This window comes from Nesoenas mayeri (genome assembly GCF_963082525.1).
Source record: "Nesoenas mayeri genome assembly, chromosome: 5".
NCBI lineage: Eukaryota > Metazoa > Chordata > Aves > Columbiformes > Columbidae > Nesoenas > Nesoenas mayeri.
Genome location: NC_137548.1, coordinates 25,152,975 through 25,171,110, shown reverse-complemented (window position 1 = coordinate 25,171,110; position 18,136 = coordinate 25,152,975). Strand labels below are relative to the sequence as shown.

At 42.2% G+C, this 18,136-nt stretch overlaps 1 protein-coding gene across 1 annotated transcript in view; it reads left to right on the top strand.

The window, feature by feature from the left end:
* The window catches only part of TTLL5 (tubulin tyrosine ligase like 5), a gene marked incomplete at both ends in the record, with an annotated part of 133,025 nt that overhangs the window by 70,226 nt on the left and 44,663 nt on the right, over window positions 1–18,136 (top strand). Inside the window, one exon of the mRNA XM_080346263.1 lies at window positions 9,192–9,346. Within this exon, the coding sequence (XP_080202389.1) occupies window positions 9,192–9,346 (155 nt within the window). The remainder of the gene's footprint in view (window positions 1–9,191; window positions 9,347–18,136) is intronic.

Below are 18,136 nucleotides of genomic sequence, written 5' to 3'. Positions count from 1 at the left end.
TGTTCTGAACTGACCTTTTGTCTTTGCTACTGCTGCTTCCATATTTATGACTTTTTATTTGCTACATTGCTTTACTGTAATCAAACTAAATATTTCCTTTATGATAAGCAGGTTACTGAGACACTCATTAGGAAATCATTATATGAAATTAGTGATTTCCCTAGTTAAGGCATGCAAATGATTGCTAGTTGTTTTTACAGAGTAACAATGTCAGCATGTGTAGTGTTGTCAGTATGTTAACGATACTCAATTTTTTATTTGTCCTGAGATTTTCTTGTTCAGTTTGCCCATTGCCTAGCATGATCCCAAGATAGTAACAGTACTGTTGGAGAATCAAGGAAGATATGTTGGTGGTGAGTTGGGGAATGAAGCCTGGAGATACAGTTCAGTAAGCCCTTCTCATTGTGTAGGGACTTAATTGCCTTGCTTGCCTTGATTTGTGATATAGGAAGCTCACTGGCTACTGTGTTGCTTCTGTCCCACTGAACTAAGAGGGTTTTTGCATCTGTAGCTACTGTTAGCCATTGGCCTTTCTTGGTGGATGAAGGCGGTGACCAAAATAATCCAGACTTTTCCCTCTGCCGTGTTCCTTATGGCGCATTGATCCTAAAGTCTTTATTTCATGTGTATTTAGCATAAAATATTTCAATGTGCTTGTATTGTGAGACTTTCTATGCAGAGGACATTAAAATGCACAGCATGTATGTAGATCCAGAACCAGATGGCCGAATCTTGGATATATGTGTTTTTTCTTTGTGAATAGTGTGTTACTTCTCTCTGAAATATGCGGTAAGGTGAAAAGAAGGTTTTCTTCTGCAATGCTGGATCTATGTGAGGTCCCTATCACTGACTGCTGGGGGGGGCTGCAGTTGATATCTGTAGTACTTTGTAGTTATTAATGCTAGTGAACTGAAGAATGTGTTGAATTGGCCAGCTTCACCAGGAGGAGGAAGAGAAGGAGGAGGGGAAGCCTGGTGGGAGCTCTGCCCCTCTCCGTGGGGGAGAGTGTGAGATTTCAGGACCCAGCTATCATTAGGAATAGCTCCAATTCTTCTAGCCGGGATGCTTAATCACAGGGATAACATCAGACCACCCAGGCAAGGGCTATAATGAGCTGCCTCCCTCTGTCTTGTGCAGCCAGTCAGTGCCCAAGATCCAGCAGCCAGGATTCCTGCAAACATGCGGACAGGTCCACAGGAGTATGGGGCACTTTTCTCATTCTACATTTTTCATTTGAACAGAAGGTGGAAATTAGCAAGAAACAGATGAGTTTATTAAACCCTAGGGCAGGAGAGAGGGAGTGAGGAAGAGTTGGAATGGGCACTTTACAGTGCCCTAGAGTGACCTTGTGGGGCTAATATGTCACAGGAAATTGCAAGCTTCAATTGCAATTGCAAGCTTCAATTGCAAGCAAAATTGCAAGCTTCAGCTTAGCATCAGCTGCAACAGTATTTGAATCTACACCAGTCCTCAGTTGCCTGTCTCAATTACACAGTGTGGTACCCTGGCCTGCCTTATCCTCAGCAGAGGAAAAGTGCCACAAAGCAAACTGCCAGGATGCCAAAGCACACTCTACAGGTCCCAGTGAACATCAGCTCTTTCAGTTCTAGACCTGAGCACTGCTACATGGTGACTACAAAAATACCATGAAACTGGGTACCATGAAACATGCAGCAGATTTCTCCAATGATTTGGTGGGCCTATTTTCTCCACCAAATGTTTTTCTTCAGTGTTTGTCCCTTGCTTTGACTCAACTGACTTTATCTGAGCCTTATTCAGATTTATTTTCCTGATGTAATCATTTGGTTGGTTTTTACCCTTCCATTGGTGGAAAAGAAGGCAAGCATAAAGGAAAAAGGCATCTCACTGTTACTAGGAAGATGAGCAAGAAGCCAGGAGATGAAGTCCGAGGACTGTTTTTCTTTCCTCTTTCATGCAGCTCTGTGCCGTTACAGGCTGCCATCTACTCCTCATCTGTAGGCTGTTCACATAGGAGCTGGAATTACTTTTGATGCTACTGATATTCAGCATCAGCAGTTAAATAACTGATCTCAGTAGAGGTTGCAGGATGCAAAAATGTCGATATAGTTTCTGCAGTGCTCGAACTGAACCCCTTTTGCTCTGAGGCTCCACAGGGAATCAGGAGCAGAGGCTTTTGTTATGATGCAGCAACATCTGCAGAGAGTCACCACATGGGCCAAGCTGAGCAGCTAGAACTCATGTTATGGGACAGATTACACCCTGATCATCAAATGTTTGGCAGGACCGTGCCTTGTCAAAATCACTCCCACTGGGAAGTTTTCAGGCAAAGAGTGTCTAAATGGAAGCCTGACTTTCAAGAGAAGGAAGAGGGGAGTTCAGCCATTCACAGCAGAAGCAGTAACTTGGGGTTTTTTTTCCCTTGTTAAATGGATGCATATGCTGGAGACACTACAAAGGAATTTGCAATTTTGTCAGGTTTCCCAGGAATGTCTCTGGCAGGTCTTTGTCTGGAACATTTTCTGGAGACTGGAACACTTGTGCTCTGTATGCACATGTATATCCTGTAAGCTGGTAAGCTCCACGAGCAGAGAAGGAATGTCACAGGCCCTTGGCCAGATCAGCTGTGGTACACACACAGATTTCACACTTTCCAGCCTGTTAGCCCCAGTTCTTCCCTTCTTCTGGCTGGTTGCTCCTGCAAATTCAAATTTGTACATAAAATTAAGGTGTTTCAGTGTGGAGTGTGGTCAGCAAACTGGCCTGGATAACAAGGAGCTGGGCCTAGAAAAAAATCTGTTTACAGAGTTTCTTCAAGGAATCTGTAGTAGGTATATTTTGTGCCACTATTCAGATAGTGAAAGTGTGTATGTTAGAGATTTGTGGTTTGGAGTATCCTTTGCCTCTTAATAAGAGGGGCAGGTTAGGATCCCCTAGGGTTTCCCATCCTGAGATGACTTGTTGGATTCCGGTACCTCAATGCATTAGGCAGGCGGACTGCTTCCAAGAGTACTGGAAGACCTGGGTGCTCTGTTAGACCGAGTCACGCCAGCCTGCGCTAGATCACACATGCACACGGGAGCTCTGTGGTGAGGCCAGGAAGTTGCAACACAGTGACTGGGGAGAGGACAGATTAACAGTGAATATTTATATTGTTGTAGCATCTATTCATATTCATCTCTGAAGGCTGAAAGAATAAAAATATAACTAAAAGAATGCAGCAAGTTTTTTGGTTTTTGTTTTTTTTTTTAATGGCAAGTTGTTAGCTCTTCCCCTCTGTTCCTGGGAATATAAATATTTCAGTGATCTTGAAAGCCTCAGGGGTATGTGTATCTGAGGAAGGCTTGGCAGGTGAAAATACACTGACTACAGAAGCCAGGTAACAGAAGAAATGAAAGATTTCTTTTACAAGCTATTGGATAAAGATGGCATTGCTGGATGAATGTAAGTAATAAAATGGAAAATTAGGGATTGACTGAGTGGTCTTGAAGGAGTCAAGCTGAGCACACAGCAAAAAATAGATCAAAAGGCAAAGGAGAAGATATTGCAAATGATGAGACATCTTGTACATTTTCAGTTTTCTAGTAGAATGCTTCCTCCTTTGAGCTTATGATACTGTGTCATCTTGTCCTGTCTGAGGCACCAAAACCTAAAGCTACTGGTCTTGTCATGAAGTAGAGGAGCAGTGATCTTACCTATGTCTTACCATGATCCCTGTCCCATCCTTCTTTAAAGGAAGAGTTGCACAGTGAAGTGTTGATGTTCATATATGCAGCTTTGAAACTTGTTGTTAGGGTACATTGTGCCAAAAACTTTGTGGCATTAGGTCTCATCCTGTTTCAGACTGTGAACATTTAAATCATATTGAAGTTGGTTTTGTTTTTTTTTTTAAGAGCAAATGAAGTAGACCTATAATGACTGTCTTCTTTTGGCATATCTCTTAGTCTTGATATTTGAGATATGGCTTGAATGCTGAATTCCTTTTCCTCTTTACCAGTCAGAAAGATCCAAATGGAAAAGTGATGTGTGAACTGGAGAGGTTGCAGGTGTGGCTCCGAGTAAGATAACTGAACGATAGACTTTCTAGTCTCCATTCCCCAGCACTTTATAGGCAACAGGACATGACTGGCTTCTGGCAGAAAAATACTAAAGCTGCTGGCTGGGGAGTGTGAAGTAGCCCTTCTTTGTGGTGTGTTGCTTTCTCAGTGTTGTAACACATTGACCAGTGAAACTCAGGATATTGGTACTGAAAATATAAGTCACTTTTCCACTCTCTGCCAAGAGGGGCAGGGTAACCACTTCTAGTGATGATGTGTCCCTGTTCACCCTGCTTGACTCCTGCAAACCAGCAGGAGAAACACTCAGGCTTTTAGGAGGCTTTTTGTGAATCTGTGGAGGCTGATCTGCAGCACTGTTTGGTTGTGATTGTGGGTTTTTTTGTTGGTTTGTTTGTTTTCTTTTGCCACTGTTAACATTTGTTGCTTTAGCTTATTTGAAACATTAGTCAAGATCAAGATGAAAATACTTCATTTGATAATGGAATACTGAATATGCTATGGGAAATATAATTAAAAAATACTGAATATGATAATGGGAAACTATTGAAAGAGTAGTATAATGTAGATCAGAGATGTGAAAGATATTACGCTCCTCTTCTGACTCTTGCTTGTGATTTCTTAAAGCTACTATACAATGGGTCTTTGTCTGTAGGATGCTATTCATTAGAAACACATTCTGTCCTGGAATTTTCTTTGTTTCTATCTGTATTTGGAGATTTTGTATTTCCTATTTAAATCATGAAGCAGATTAACACAAACAAGACCCTCAGCTCTTATATCCAGCACTTTAGGGTACCATTCTGTATTGTGAACTTGCTTTCAATCTTAAATTTATTCAGAAATAAATTTCTCTGAATAGAGCAAGACCATGGAGACTGGTTCTTTAAGTTTGTGTCTCTGCTGACAAGAAAGCAAGTGTATTGCAGTCGTAACTACCTTGTAACACTTCAGGTTTTTTTTTGCAAAAAGAAGTATTTTGGCATTATGCAATAATTTGTCTTTTGACTTACTAGCACTGTATCGATGTAAGTATAATAGTACATATGTGTGCTGTTAGGTTTTCTAATGCAATGCTCTATTTATTGATATGGCTGTGACAACCCACATATTCTTCCCTCCTGTTTCTTGATATTAGATAGTAAGCAAAAGTACATTGAGTGGGCTCTCCTCCTTTTATGAGAGCTTTTTGGGATTTACTACCCTATTGCATTCTTCACTCAGCAAGTTCCTTTCAGTTTGTGACCTTTTTGCTGTCCGGAACAGTTTAAAAATGGTGGCAAAACTTTGATTCATTCTATCCTGAGAGATATTAGCTGTGTATTATCTCACCCTTTACAGACTCCACAGAGCATATATTGATGTAAAGAGAGATGTTTGAAATCAAGGATGCTTGAAGCGTGCAGAACAGCACACACAGGTCTCCTGCATATTGTCAGTATCAGAAAAAATATTCTGAAGCCCCTCACTGCTGGTAAAAAACCAGGAATCTTAATTAGCAAGAGAGTTTTAATCTATCTTGATCCAACTCAGTGTGAAAACTAACTTTATTATTGTAGATCCACACCAATAATAACCTTGCCTCTTGAGCCCCACGAGCCTGCCTTTCTTACGGTTTGTTTGTTTAGGGCTTCTTGTGTGTGTTTTTTGTTTTGTTTTGTATTCCACTACCCACAGTTGCTGAAACTGCAAGCTATTCTTTGTGGAGATTTTGGGATCTGCTTTGGTTCAGGTACGTTATCTCCTTTTAAGCCAAAGGAACAACTGATTTGCTGCTAAGTATTTGCCTCTGTAAAGGGAAGAATACAGTTTCATCAGGTGCCCAGGAGGACTAGTGACTGGAAAATGAAGCTGCTCTGCTAAGCACAGATGTGTTTGGGGTGTCCCAGCAGCCCAGCACAGCAACATCCTGGGGAGCAGCTGAAAGGTCTTGGCACATGGTGCAGGAACAGGCAGGAGCACCCAGCTGGGTGGGCTGGCTGCAGCTCGACCTTTTGCTTTTGCTGGTGTTCTCTCCCTCATTCTGAATCCCTTGCCTGTACTCAATTAATCCTGCTGTAGTTTAAACACCTGTCTCTCTGGAATGTGTGAAATGTCCTCACTACCCATGCTAAGCTATTTGCTCACCTGCTTTGCTTAGAAAGATAGCTTTCAAATAAACAATGGTACAGTATTAGAGAGGAAAGCATATCACTTTAATAGAGCAGGGGTGAGGTGGTAATTCATCAGACTAAATGGTTCTTGCTATCAGGATGATGAGGAGGGAAAATTGGACAAAGTAATCTCCATTTCACACATTGGATGCGTTAGCAAAGCTGACAAGCTAAGAATTGTATATATCCTATTTCATTTATTGTCTTGGCATCTGTATTTGCCTCATTTGCCATTCTTGCTTCTTTTCAGACAATAAACTCTTTGTGGCCAGAAACTGTCATTGTTAGGTATTTGTATAGTGCCTGGCGCAATCAGAACTAAACCTAATTTGAAGCTTTCTGTTACTGCAATGAAAATGCTTTACATTTTAATTAAATCCTACAGAAGACAACAACATTTAAGAGTGAGGTAAAGGCACCAAAATTATACCTAATGCTGTTTTCCATATCAGATGGGTAGCACTGCCTGTTATCAAGCTTGCCCAATGTGTCCCACGGTAAGATCTTTTTTTAAATTGCTTATAGTGTTCTGAAACTTTATCCAGTGGGACTCGTGTTTTCTGTGCTCAATGTTCAGTTTTCAGAACACTTCAGGCAAAGTGAAGTGTTCCAGCCAAAACCAAGGCTGGATTTAAAAAAAAAAATAAAAAAAATATATATATATATATATATGTATATCTGTGCATGTTAATATCTACAGAATATTTGTTTTAAATCTCTGGATTTGGAATAGCATTTTGGAATTTAAAATTTTCCCCAAGCTTGATTGCACACTGAAAAGCTTTGGGTGAAATATACTCAGCAGCACCTGCCAGAGCTTCTTGGCTTCCTGGAGGTTCCCTCCACACTGAGGATGCTAAACTGAATTTCTCCATATTTGCATCTCTGGAATACTGAGGCTTGAGACCCCGTTCTCCTGTGTTCTCAGTGACCTTGTGCATGATGGGTTGGTAGCCTGTCTGACTTAAGTGCAGAATGAGTGGGAATTCTGCCAAGGTGTGGAGAACAGCTAGGACAAGGAGGCTGTGAAATTTAGACTGGGATGTAATTTGGGAGAGGACACTAAGAAGCATTTGGGTGAAAGGACAGAAATTGAAGGAATTGCAGTGTGGCAAATGTGGTCCAGTGAGGAGCCTGCACTCTGGGGCTGGGTGAATAAAGAGGCTGGCAAAAAGAGCGGGCTGGGCAGGGGAATAAAACAAGAGTCACCTGGATATAGGGCATGTGAGCACCTGGAAGAGGAACTAAGAATGAAAGTGCAGGAGGACAGATCAAATAACTACTCTTATGGGAAGTTCCAGGCCTGAAATAGTGTAGTTCATGGGTCAGAGGTAGTGGGGACGCCAGGGCTTGAAGTCTGTAAGAATGAGAGTGGACTGAGCAGAATAGGGAGAGTGACTCCTGAAATGTGAAAGCTGGGACTGGCTAGGTGAGAATAATGACGCACAGACAAGGAGCAAGAATGGGAAGGGATAGAGCTGAGAAGGGCTGAGACAAAAGCCGTTGCTTTTGGAAAAACCTAGTACATAACCACTATAACTTAATCCTATATGGAACTTGAAGTAGGAGTTAAGATTTCTGAATTTACAAAATGCTTAGATGCCTTGTGCTACTGAGCAACAGAACAAGTGGCAACCCACTGTGTTTCCAGCTGTAACATAAGTTCATGTTTCAGAGTTCAGTCAGAGGATGTGAAGTCTGCAGTCCTGCACAAGCCTATTGTAGGTGTGCAATTTCTCAAACAAGTACATACCACAAATTCTGGTAAAAGAGCATTAAGATCTCAAAGATGGGAATTCACAAGCTATGCTTAAGTCACACTTAAGTGAGTTAATAAGCATTGCCTTTGAGATCTGGAGCAGATGCATGGCTAGTTATTAGGCTCTTCTTTCTGTCTGTGACCTGTGTCTCATTGGTTATATGCCTTCCCGTTGCCACATAAGTGAGTGGGGGCAATACAGATGAGTCTTTCTTGCCATATGACCTTAATCTTGGTGCAGAACCAGGTCTGCTCTGTGCTCCTAAAAAGCAGCATGTGACCATGTAATTAAAGGCAGTCATAAACTTAATTCTGGTAATATCTGACTAGGTATGATAGCTTTGCAACCTTTATAGTAATTAATAACTGTCATACAATGTTGTGTGGGTTGTTTTGTTTGTTTTCATTTTGTTTTGGTTGGGTTTTTTTTAATGTAAACTAATACGCTGCTCTAGTAGATGCTATTACACTATGTATTTAGGCTCTCCTCAATAAAACAACAGATAGTCTGCTTGCAGAGTTTGATCTTTGAAAAAGATAAGCAATGCAAGAAGAATGGTCAGAGAAAGAAACGATGGTACACATTTTATATGCTTAAAAACACATGGATAATTTCTTTAGAGCTTTATATAACAAACATAGCCTAAAATCCTGTTATGTATATCTGTTACTGGTGTGTTTACTTGTGTGAATGATTTGGAAGTGGCTGGGTGAGAAGTTTCTGTCATGTGTGGTAGAGTTTGCTTTTGAATTTTATATTAAAGGTACATAGACTGTTAGCTTGTGCCTATACGTATGCATGAAGAGGGGATAGATACATGTGGCTAACTTAGTGACACAGCACGTGATGACTGGGCAGACACTCTGATCTCTGCTCAGTGTAATATGAGCTAGCATTTGATTAGTGCATGTAGAGTTAATTTTTCACAGGGCAGGAATGTGATGTTGCTTTCTGACTTTGGGATTTATGCCCTTTGTCCTTTTCCTCCTTTGTTCATCTGTGAATGGAAGGGTTGTAGTTTTAATGCTGGTGCTTGAATTCATCTCAAGCATGGTGGCTGTTGGTGTCATCTCTCCCACTGCTTTATGCAACTGGCAGTTCTTCTGCATACGAAGACTTCCCTTCTCCAGCACTCTTACTTGTCTCAGTACATGCTGTATGCAGTTTACTTAGTGACACCTTTTGTGTTTTTCTTGGCTTGTAATTGTTTCTGATGTCTTTTTTTATTTTCTTCCCCTCTTTAGTTAACAAACCTGAACTTGGCAAGTGGAGCTATAAGCAAGGGCAGTGCTGCTGCCCCACAGAGCTACCAGTCACTGCTCAACAAAAGAGGGTCATTGTTGACTGTTCAGTCAGACACTCATGTAGCTGACAAAAGATCTGTCTCTTCAGCAGTCAGGTAAGTTGAAGTTGCTGCTCCAGCTTTTTGAAGAAGAGTGCAGTGCACTTAAGAGCTCCTTTATAATTTGTGTTTGGCTTCTTGCTCAGATGATAACATCTAAGGGCCTACTACTGGTTCTTCTCAGGACTACTGTAGAAACTATGCCTATGATAAAAGAGCCATGTTGCCAGAGCTGGCAGGTTCATGGTGAAATAAGGCCATGGATGAACATGTAGAATGAAAGGGAAATGTCTGTTTCTCTTTGATCATTTCTCTTCCTTGCATCTGTAAGTTTAGGTTTGCTGGTGTTGAGACATATGCAGAATGCAAACTTATACCTGATTCTGCAGAAATCTCCAGTAAGACCTTGTGCTCATTCTTTTTCCTTGAATATCAAGTTCAGATTGTTCAAAGGTAGAACAGCATTTTGCAGTGTTTATAAAACTTTCTTTCTCAGATGGTTTCTTTATGCTTTTTATTAATTTTGGACATTGGAGTTTATATTTATGGCTGATATACTCATGGGACTCAGGGCAGAGGACTGTGATTTTGCAGTAAAACAATTAAGTCTTCCTGGAATTGAAAGTGCACCAAAATTTACCCTGAGGACTCTGGATCTTGGAAGGTAGGAACAAGTTGGGCTTGCTGCAGTATAGTGGGCTAAATACAGGCCCAGGACTGCTGGAGACTTGAGTTCTTCCTTTTCCACTTCAATAAATATTACTTATTCCTTTGCCTAAGCACTCATTTCTGTCTTTTAAAATATAATAATGAGGCAGAGCTTTTCCAACACACGAGTTTAGAATTGGAAAGCACTGTATCCATGAAAATAGTGTTTCTTGTCATTGGTGCCTAAATGCTACTGGAAAATGGAGGTGAGAGAAGCAGACACAGTGCAGAAGGCATCCTTTCCCAAATGGTTCCATCAAAAGAAGATTGGAATGGGATTTGGAAAGCTGAAGTATGTAAAATTGTTCTTATTTCATCAATCACTGCTTTTTATCCTGCCTAAAGAGGAATGTGAGAAATGAATTCCTGGCCTGTTTCTGTTCCAGCATGATGTTTGCCTCTGGGGTTTAGGGTTATTGAGAGAGGAGGTGATTCTGTTCTTGGAGCCAAGCCAGGCGAGCTATTACCTAATCCAAATAAAGAACCTATCCAACAGGTGTAAAGTGCTTTCCTTTCCTACATAGCTTGAGAGAGCAGCAGTGTGCCAGCTGTCCTAGAGCTTCTGTTCCTTTCTCAACTCTGCTTGCACCTCTGCATGGACTCACAGACATAGCTGGAAAAGGATTACTCACGGTCAGAATCTTCTGTTGCAGAACTCTGCACAAGTCACTGTAATTATATTGCTCTGAAACCATTTCAGTTATATGTTGCCTGTAGATCTGAGAACCCATCATTTGATGCCCAGAACTCCACTCTGAATGATTTCCAGGGTTGTGCCTCATCTAGCATTTTATGCATAGTTTAATGCCTTTAGAAATTCTGTTTTCTTTTGTACAGCAATCCAAAAGTACTTCAGAATTGTCTGGCCACAGGTGGTATAAGATTCCATCTTCAGACCTTTTATGAACCATTTGGTCTTTCAGTACTTCAGTTTCCCTGTTTCTGTCCGCAGAGCAATAAACAGAAAGATTTCTTAAGGACTATTTATCAAATTAGTTTATGTTTGTGGGTGCTTGTATTGAATGTCCAAAATACCAGGAGTTAAAAGTTTTAGGTAAATCTGGAAGTGTAAAAAAGGGATTATTGAGGCAGTGCTGGATTACTTGGGCTGTGACTTTTTATTTAATGAGAGAATTGCGAAAGGAATATCGAAGTCATGATATGTAGAGATGGTTATCTTGTATTATAAATGCCTTTTTTGCTACTTGATCTGTTACATTGGAGTAGGCAGTTCATAGAGAGTCATCTGATGGGTGTCAGCCTGTGCTCAGTGCTGGATGACTGTTTGAAGAAAAGCTTCCTGTTTTGTTCCATTAAGGTTCTGGTCTATCAGTTGTAGAATTCAGCAAGGATGGAAATGTTTTGTAAATGGGTCCCTTATCTGGCTTGCACTTGGCTCCAGTTCAAACATCTGCTTCTGAAACTCAGTTCTTACAGTTTTCATATGATTCTGTGGCAAATCTAAGCCATTTTAGTGCTGCTGAGGTTTGTTTGAAAATTTTATTTTGATGCTTGCAATCTATAGGATTCAGGCTATTCTTACTGACAGTTCTTCCTCCTCCTTAATTCCTGTTCTCCCAGCACTGACTTATTTAAATGTTTCTCAAAAGAAGTTCTTCCTTCTTTTCTTGAATTTTTTTGGCTGTATAAGATGAGGTGTGAAATCAGTAGTCTGCTCGCCAAAAGGCAAAAGGTATCTTGAGTTTGTAATAAAGACACAGAGAACAGTTCTGGGTATGTTAAAATGTTATTTCCTAAGTCTGCACAGCTGTCCATTTTGAGACTTTTTTCCAGAGTTCGGTCAGAGGATGTGTAACCTCCTATGCTTCCGTCTGTGCCTGCTGCAGTGTTTTCAGTGTTCTCTCAGACCTCTGTTTCATTAGCTTCTTGTTCTTTCAACTTGAATACAAGACCAACCTAGCCTCTTCTAAAGTACTCAGTATATCTTTTTCCTTGGATCTCCTGACAGATTATGTGACTTGGTTAGGAGAGACAGGCAAGCAAGCCTTGGGGTAGTATGGCAGTATAAATTATACCAGACAGCCTGGGAGGGCCACTGCAGTCAGAAATGAGGGATTCTCCACTTCTCATTGCTTGACATAACTGAAATACTTCTTAGCTCATGATTTCAGCCAAGGTGCTCAGATTAATTGAGAAATGATGTTTTGTTGGCAAGCTGTCTAATCTGGGTCAAATTGTATAAAATCAGACTTCTTTTTCAATTTTCTGATCTAAGGATTTCTAAGGTTAATTTCCTCTGGTGTCATTCTCGGTGGTAGTAACAGCAGCAGTTGCTCAGGGCTTCGTGGACTGTGTGCACATACCTGCCGTATGTCCAGGTTCCTGAACAGGCTTTACTTTGTGTATTTTCATTTTATTTTTCCTTGTCTGGAAGTATCAAATGAGGTGGGAAACCAGAAGATGATACCCAGACACTTGGCATCGCAGGCTCTCAGGAACTCCAAATGGTATGCCTCCTGTTTGGAAATTGTGGAAATATCTGATGTGCAGTAAGCCTGCAGCTTTTTGAGGGAATCAGACTTCATGCCCATTCACAACCTAGTTAGAGTATTCACACAGTAGGTGCTTCTGGATCACGTTGCCGTATATTTACTGCTCACGTACAAATCAGCTGAACAGTATGGGTAGAGTAAATCCAGTACCACTTAAAACATTAGCTTACTGTCCCTGTTATAGTAGCAAATATGTGGGAGTTTTTTATCTAAAAATTCTACACAGAAAAATGGTTTTACACTCTTGCACACCCCAGATCAGAAACTAAGACCCTTGTGCCATGTGCCCTGACAATCTTATACTGCTTTTGCAGTCTCCCAAACCAGGACCTTCTTTTTAATCACTGGCTTTCCAGAGCCTTGACTGGGTAGTGGGTACTTCATATCATACTTCACTGCCTGGTGCCTGCTTTGTGCCAGTTTCATTTACTGCTGGGGGTACATGTACTGCGTGTTCCAGGTTTCAGATGTTCTGCTCTGAACATACTAAATATATATCCTTTGGACTCGTGATGATGTGGAAGAGACACTCGTCTCTCTTCAGAGTTTGTTCTGTGCTGGTATAAGTGGCTTCTCTATTTCCACTGAAACTGAGTTTTGCCAGAAAGACCCCAGACAGCTATCACAGGCTAACTGTGGTTCACTGGTGTTGGTCCTTTGTGTCAAAGGGACAGTTTGCTGCACTTGACATAAAGGTGTAAGTGGCTTCATTGATTCCTCAGTTTTTGTTTTACATTTTGGAGATGTAGTATGTAAAATAAGAAATCAGACTTGAACCCTGACTAGACAGGCTCTGAAGAGCTGTGAGAAGAGCAATACTGGAGTGGCCAAGAGATATGCTAATGTGCAAGGTGATTCTACTGTGACAGAGGGTGAGCAGTTGACAGGACAGTTTTGCTTTTCTGGAAGACCCATGAGCCAGGCCAGGGTGGGCTTAGCGTGGTAGAAGCAGCATGGATGTTGCAGCAGAGGCTGTGGAAAAGAACTAACTATACATGATCTCGCAGCTAGAAATACAGAGGAGAGAATTCCCAGAGATCTTTGCAGCTAATGCCAAGTTTTTATAAGAATAAATCTGTTTTACTGTTACATATGTGTTGCCTTGTGTTTTTGCATCTTAAGGGTTGATAGTAACTTTATTCTCTTCCAAATCTTCCCTGCAACCTCTTGCAAGGTAGAGACTGCCTGACTGCTGTCCTGTGCCGCACTTGCCAAGTGGTCACAGCCTATATATTTGCACAGCATCTAGGTGCAAACTAACTTGGAGATGGTGCTGCGCTGATGCCTCTGGAGGAAATGAAGGCAGAAAGCAGCAGGCACTGAGGGCTACACAATAGGCCTTCAGTTTGGTATAAGCAAACAGCGTTGACCTTAACACCTCCCTAGCTAAGCAGCACAGAAGTGCCAGAGCAGCAGCAGACCAACAGCACAGAGTCCAGCCATGTGCTAGCATAGCCTTGCTCCTCATACTGCTTGTCCTCTTCTCTTTACCTTAATGCCTAAATTAATTCATTTTTTTTCTTTGAGGTGAAGGAGTAATTGAGGGTGGGTACAGTGATTTTTATTTTGTTTGTTTGTTTTCCCATGCATCTTCTTGGCAGCTCTGTCATGCTGCCTGCAGTCTTTCAGAAACAGCATTTCTGAGTGCCCCAAATTTGGGGTTTGGTCTCTTCTTACCTTCTGCTCAGAGGAGGTTTGAGAAGGGTGGGTGAAAAATTGAAGTACTGCCTGGGAAGCTGTACCTTCTTGCAACTCATCCTGTCTCTAGTTTGAGCACGTTCTTCTTCCACCCGTGCATATTTGTGCCTGTAACAAGCCTTCCTCTGCCCCTGCAACCTCTTACCTATATTTTTTTTTTCCTTTTCTTTTAAAAAAATTATTAATTTTTAAAAAGTATTTTTTTTATACATCTGCCAGGGTCACTGGTGACAACTTGTTAACTGTGGAAGTGAATTGGCTGACTTAAACTTCACGAATGCATGGCTTGCCTTGTATTTTTTCCTATATATATTTTGGTCACACTAGAGAAACTTGTGGTGGCAGGTCCAATTACTCTCCATCCTGCTCGGAAATCGCCCTGAGCCCGAGCACCACAGGTTGGCAGAGGCCTGAAGGATCCCTGCTTCCCACAGCTCGGCCTTGGCTCTGCCTGTCTGGAGCCTCCGGGAGAGGAAAGGCGGAAAGCTCGTGACTTGCCCAGACAGTCTGAGGCCTGGCCCCGCAGCCTCGGCTCCCCAGACGCTGTTGAGTCGGACTTGGCTGGCAGCCGCCGCGCTGTTACTTTTCCGAGGTAATAAGTGAGATTAATCGCAGGACCATTTCCAGAGGCGAAGAGGGTTTGGGCCGCATGCGGGGAGACTGTAGGAGCCAGTGCTGGGGCTGCAAGCTGGAGGCGAGAGCTGGGGCTCACGGCAGGGCAGAGTGGGGCTCTGGCGGACTCCCCACTCCGCTGCTGCTGGGAGGCTGAGCCAGAGCCTGGGCCTCCCTCAGCCTGGATCTAGCTGAGCACAGGGGGCACAACACCTGCACTCCCCACGCCTGCTGGACTTGGGCAATTACGGGTTTTGCGAATAGCCCTTGTAATTTGAGGGAAGCAGGTTTCTCTTTGCATGACTTCCTTTCAGAGAAGATTTGAGGCCCTTTCCTATTATTCCATGCTGGTAGGTGGAGGGAAGTGATGAGGGTTTCATAGCTTCCTCCATACCAATACTGCATGGTTCTGGGTTTTCCCATTTCAGCTGCTTCCACAGACTGGCCTTACCCTAATCAAAACATGGGATTTGCCATCTCGGACTGGGCTGCTAGTCTGTCTAGATCTCCTGTCCTGTGCTTTGGAGCAACTACCACTACCATCTTGGGTAGAAGCACAGAGAACATTCTGAAGGGCAGCAGTGAAATTCCCTGTCTAGGGGCAAACCTTGCTTTTATCCTCTGGCTGTTAACAACTGGCTTGTAGTTTTCACAATACTTTATGTTCTACAAAGTCTAGTGTGGATGTTGTTGTTAATTACATATTTTTACTTTCTGGAAAAAGTGTAGTCTCATTGAGCTGTAGCAGTGAGTTCCACAGGTGAATTTTAAAAGTTTCCTTTTTATTTTTTTTTTATTTTTTTTTTTTTTCCAAATTTGCCAAAAGTCTCTGCACCCTTGTTACATGAAGGCAAACAGAAATGCTTGATTTATCTTATGCACTATTTATTCTCTATGTTTCTATCATCTCCTTTCTTATTTGTCTGTGCTAAACTAAACAGTCCCATTCTTTTCAAGTTCTAAATGGAAATCTTCCCAGTCCTCTAATAATTGTCTGGCTGTCTTTATAGAGATGACAAGAAATGAAAATAGTACATCAAGTAGGAGTAAAACATTGGTTTTTATGTAACTAACACTATTGTATCTTTATTTTCTAACTCATAACTTCCATATACTAATATCTTGCTGGCTTCTGACCATATTAAACACTGGATTCTTTATTAATATGCAGTTGTTTTTCTTTGATTATTGCAGTAAACGTAAAACTGAGCAACAGGTATAGGCAGTTCATGCTGATGCAATTCTTATTTCTGCTTCCCCCCACCTTCCTCACCACTAAGCTCTCCTCTTCCTGCTCTCAGCTGCCACCAGTGGGTTTTGTTGGCTGGTAGGGAAGTCACATGCTGTTTTCTCTTCTAATAAGCATCTAATTCAATATAGAACAAATTGCACAAGCATCTGATTCAGTATCAAACAAGCTGAAAACTTTTAGCATCTTGCGCTACTTGACTCATAATTTTCCCCCAGCCATGGCTGATATTAGATCTCTTTGAAATATCCTGTGTAGGTTCTAGATATTTCATCTTGCAAAGTGACCAGCAAATCTCCCTTACCTCTGCAGTTATTTAAACCTCCAAGTCACCATTAAAATAGTTGCTTTCCAGAGTGGTATTCAGAGGGTTAATGTGGCCATAGCTCTCATGGGGCGATGGGCTGCATCGCTCACAGCCTTCTGGGAGTGAGGGACCGGAGTAGTCTGTGGGAGCAGCGCTGGCCACAGCAGCCGTTCTCTCAGCGGGAGCTCTGAAAGGGTTACAAGAGAGCCTTGGCTGTTTCTTTGAGCTATTTGGAAAGGACGGGCCTCAGACAGCTTGGCAGGAACCTGAGGCCCTGTTTTTTCCAGCCCAGCCCTTCCTCCTGCACAGAGCTGTCAGGGAATCCCACGAATGTCTGGTTTCTCCCCTTTCCTATTTTTTTTTAAGCAATATTTTTATCCATTCCTGGCTCTTCCCCACACAAGAACCTCAAGTTTTGTCCATTGATTGGTCTTGCAGGTAGTGAGGTAGAAATGAAAGTTGTGCTACCATGCCATAGCTGTTGGAATTAGTTCACAGTTGTGCAGCTGAGAAGGGCATTGGGAAGTTTCCCAGAAGAGCGTCCTTTCTGGCATTGATCTTAGGGCAGGTCCGTCTGGCCTAAGAACACAGGGATTGAGTGGGCCCATCTTTGAACTGTGCTATTCGTGTGGGCCACAGTGAGGCACTTTGAAATCTCAAAGCTTCATGTTCTGTATCCTCCCTACCAGACACACCACAGAATGCTGCTTTGTAAAAATGGAAATCCCCTTTGTAAGCCAGGCTTATGAAGGACAGGATAGGTTAGCAACTTTTCCTTCATTTGCCTCATGCTCTCCAGGGCTGTCCTGAAGTTGAACCCACTGTGAATATTTTGGAAATTTCCAGGTCTACTCTATACCTTTTCACTTCAAGAAAATGGATGTGTAATAGAGGGTAGTGTTAAAAGGAAGTTTGGTTACTTGTGAGAGCAAAGCTCTTGAACAACTGTGTTGTACAGCTGAGAAAGATAAATTGAATTAGGATTATCTGACTATGTCAGTAAGCCTGTCAGATGTTGGGAGCAGGATATGACCTGAGATCCATGTAGAAAGCCTTTCCAGAAGGCAGCCCTCGTGTGGGGCAGTCCCTGGACGACTCTCTGAAGTCAGCAGCCAGAGAGCCTGGGGTCAGGCTCAGGTGAGTTCAGGCTTTCAGTGACCAAGTATAAACACCAGAGCAGGAGGTAGCAAAAGGAGCCAAAAGGTTTTCCTTCCTTCTGGGCTTTGATTCTATGATTGTTTTGGGGCTACCTTTCATTGTGCAGTGAAGTTTCCACCACCAATGCATTCACATTTTCCATCCAGCCTGAGGTCATGCTTTAGCTTGGCTTGCTCAGGATAAGCAGGGTGCCCTTTTTGGTGTTTTACCCTGTGATATAAGTGGGAATTCCCTGCCAAAAGCACAGAGAAACCCCTTTCCTATCCCTGAAAGTGTTAGTCAGCCTTTCCTCTGAAGATCCTGCTTTGTCATCTAATTTTCCCCACCTTTCAGACTGGGGGAATTTTGTAGCTGACACAAGAGCTTATGAATTGTATGCTATTAATATATTGACTCCATGACAGCCTGGTATTCTCCAGGGCTTCTCTGGGCTGCAGGTATCAAGCAGCAGCTGTTTGTGAGCCATGTGGGGCTCTAGCATTTAACAAAAACCTCTTTTGAAGGAGGGGGAGGAGGAGAAAAAAGCATTAATAAGTCAGGAAGTATTTCAGCTTCCTTATGCATGTGGTAACAGCTTTGCCTTGTGATCCTGTTCACAAGCT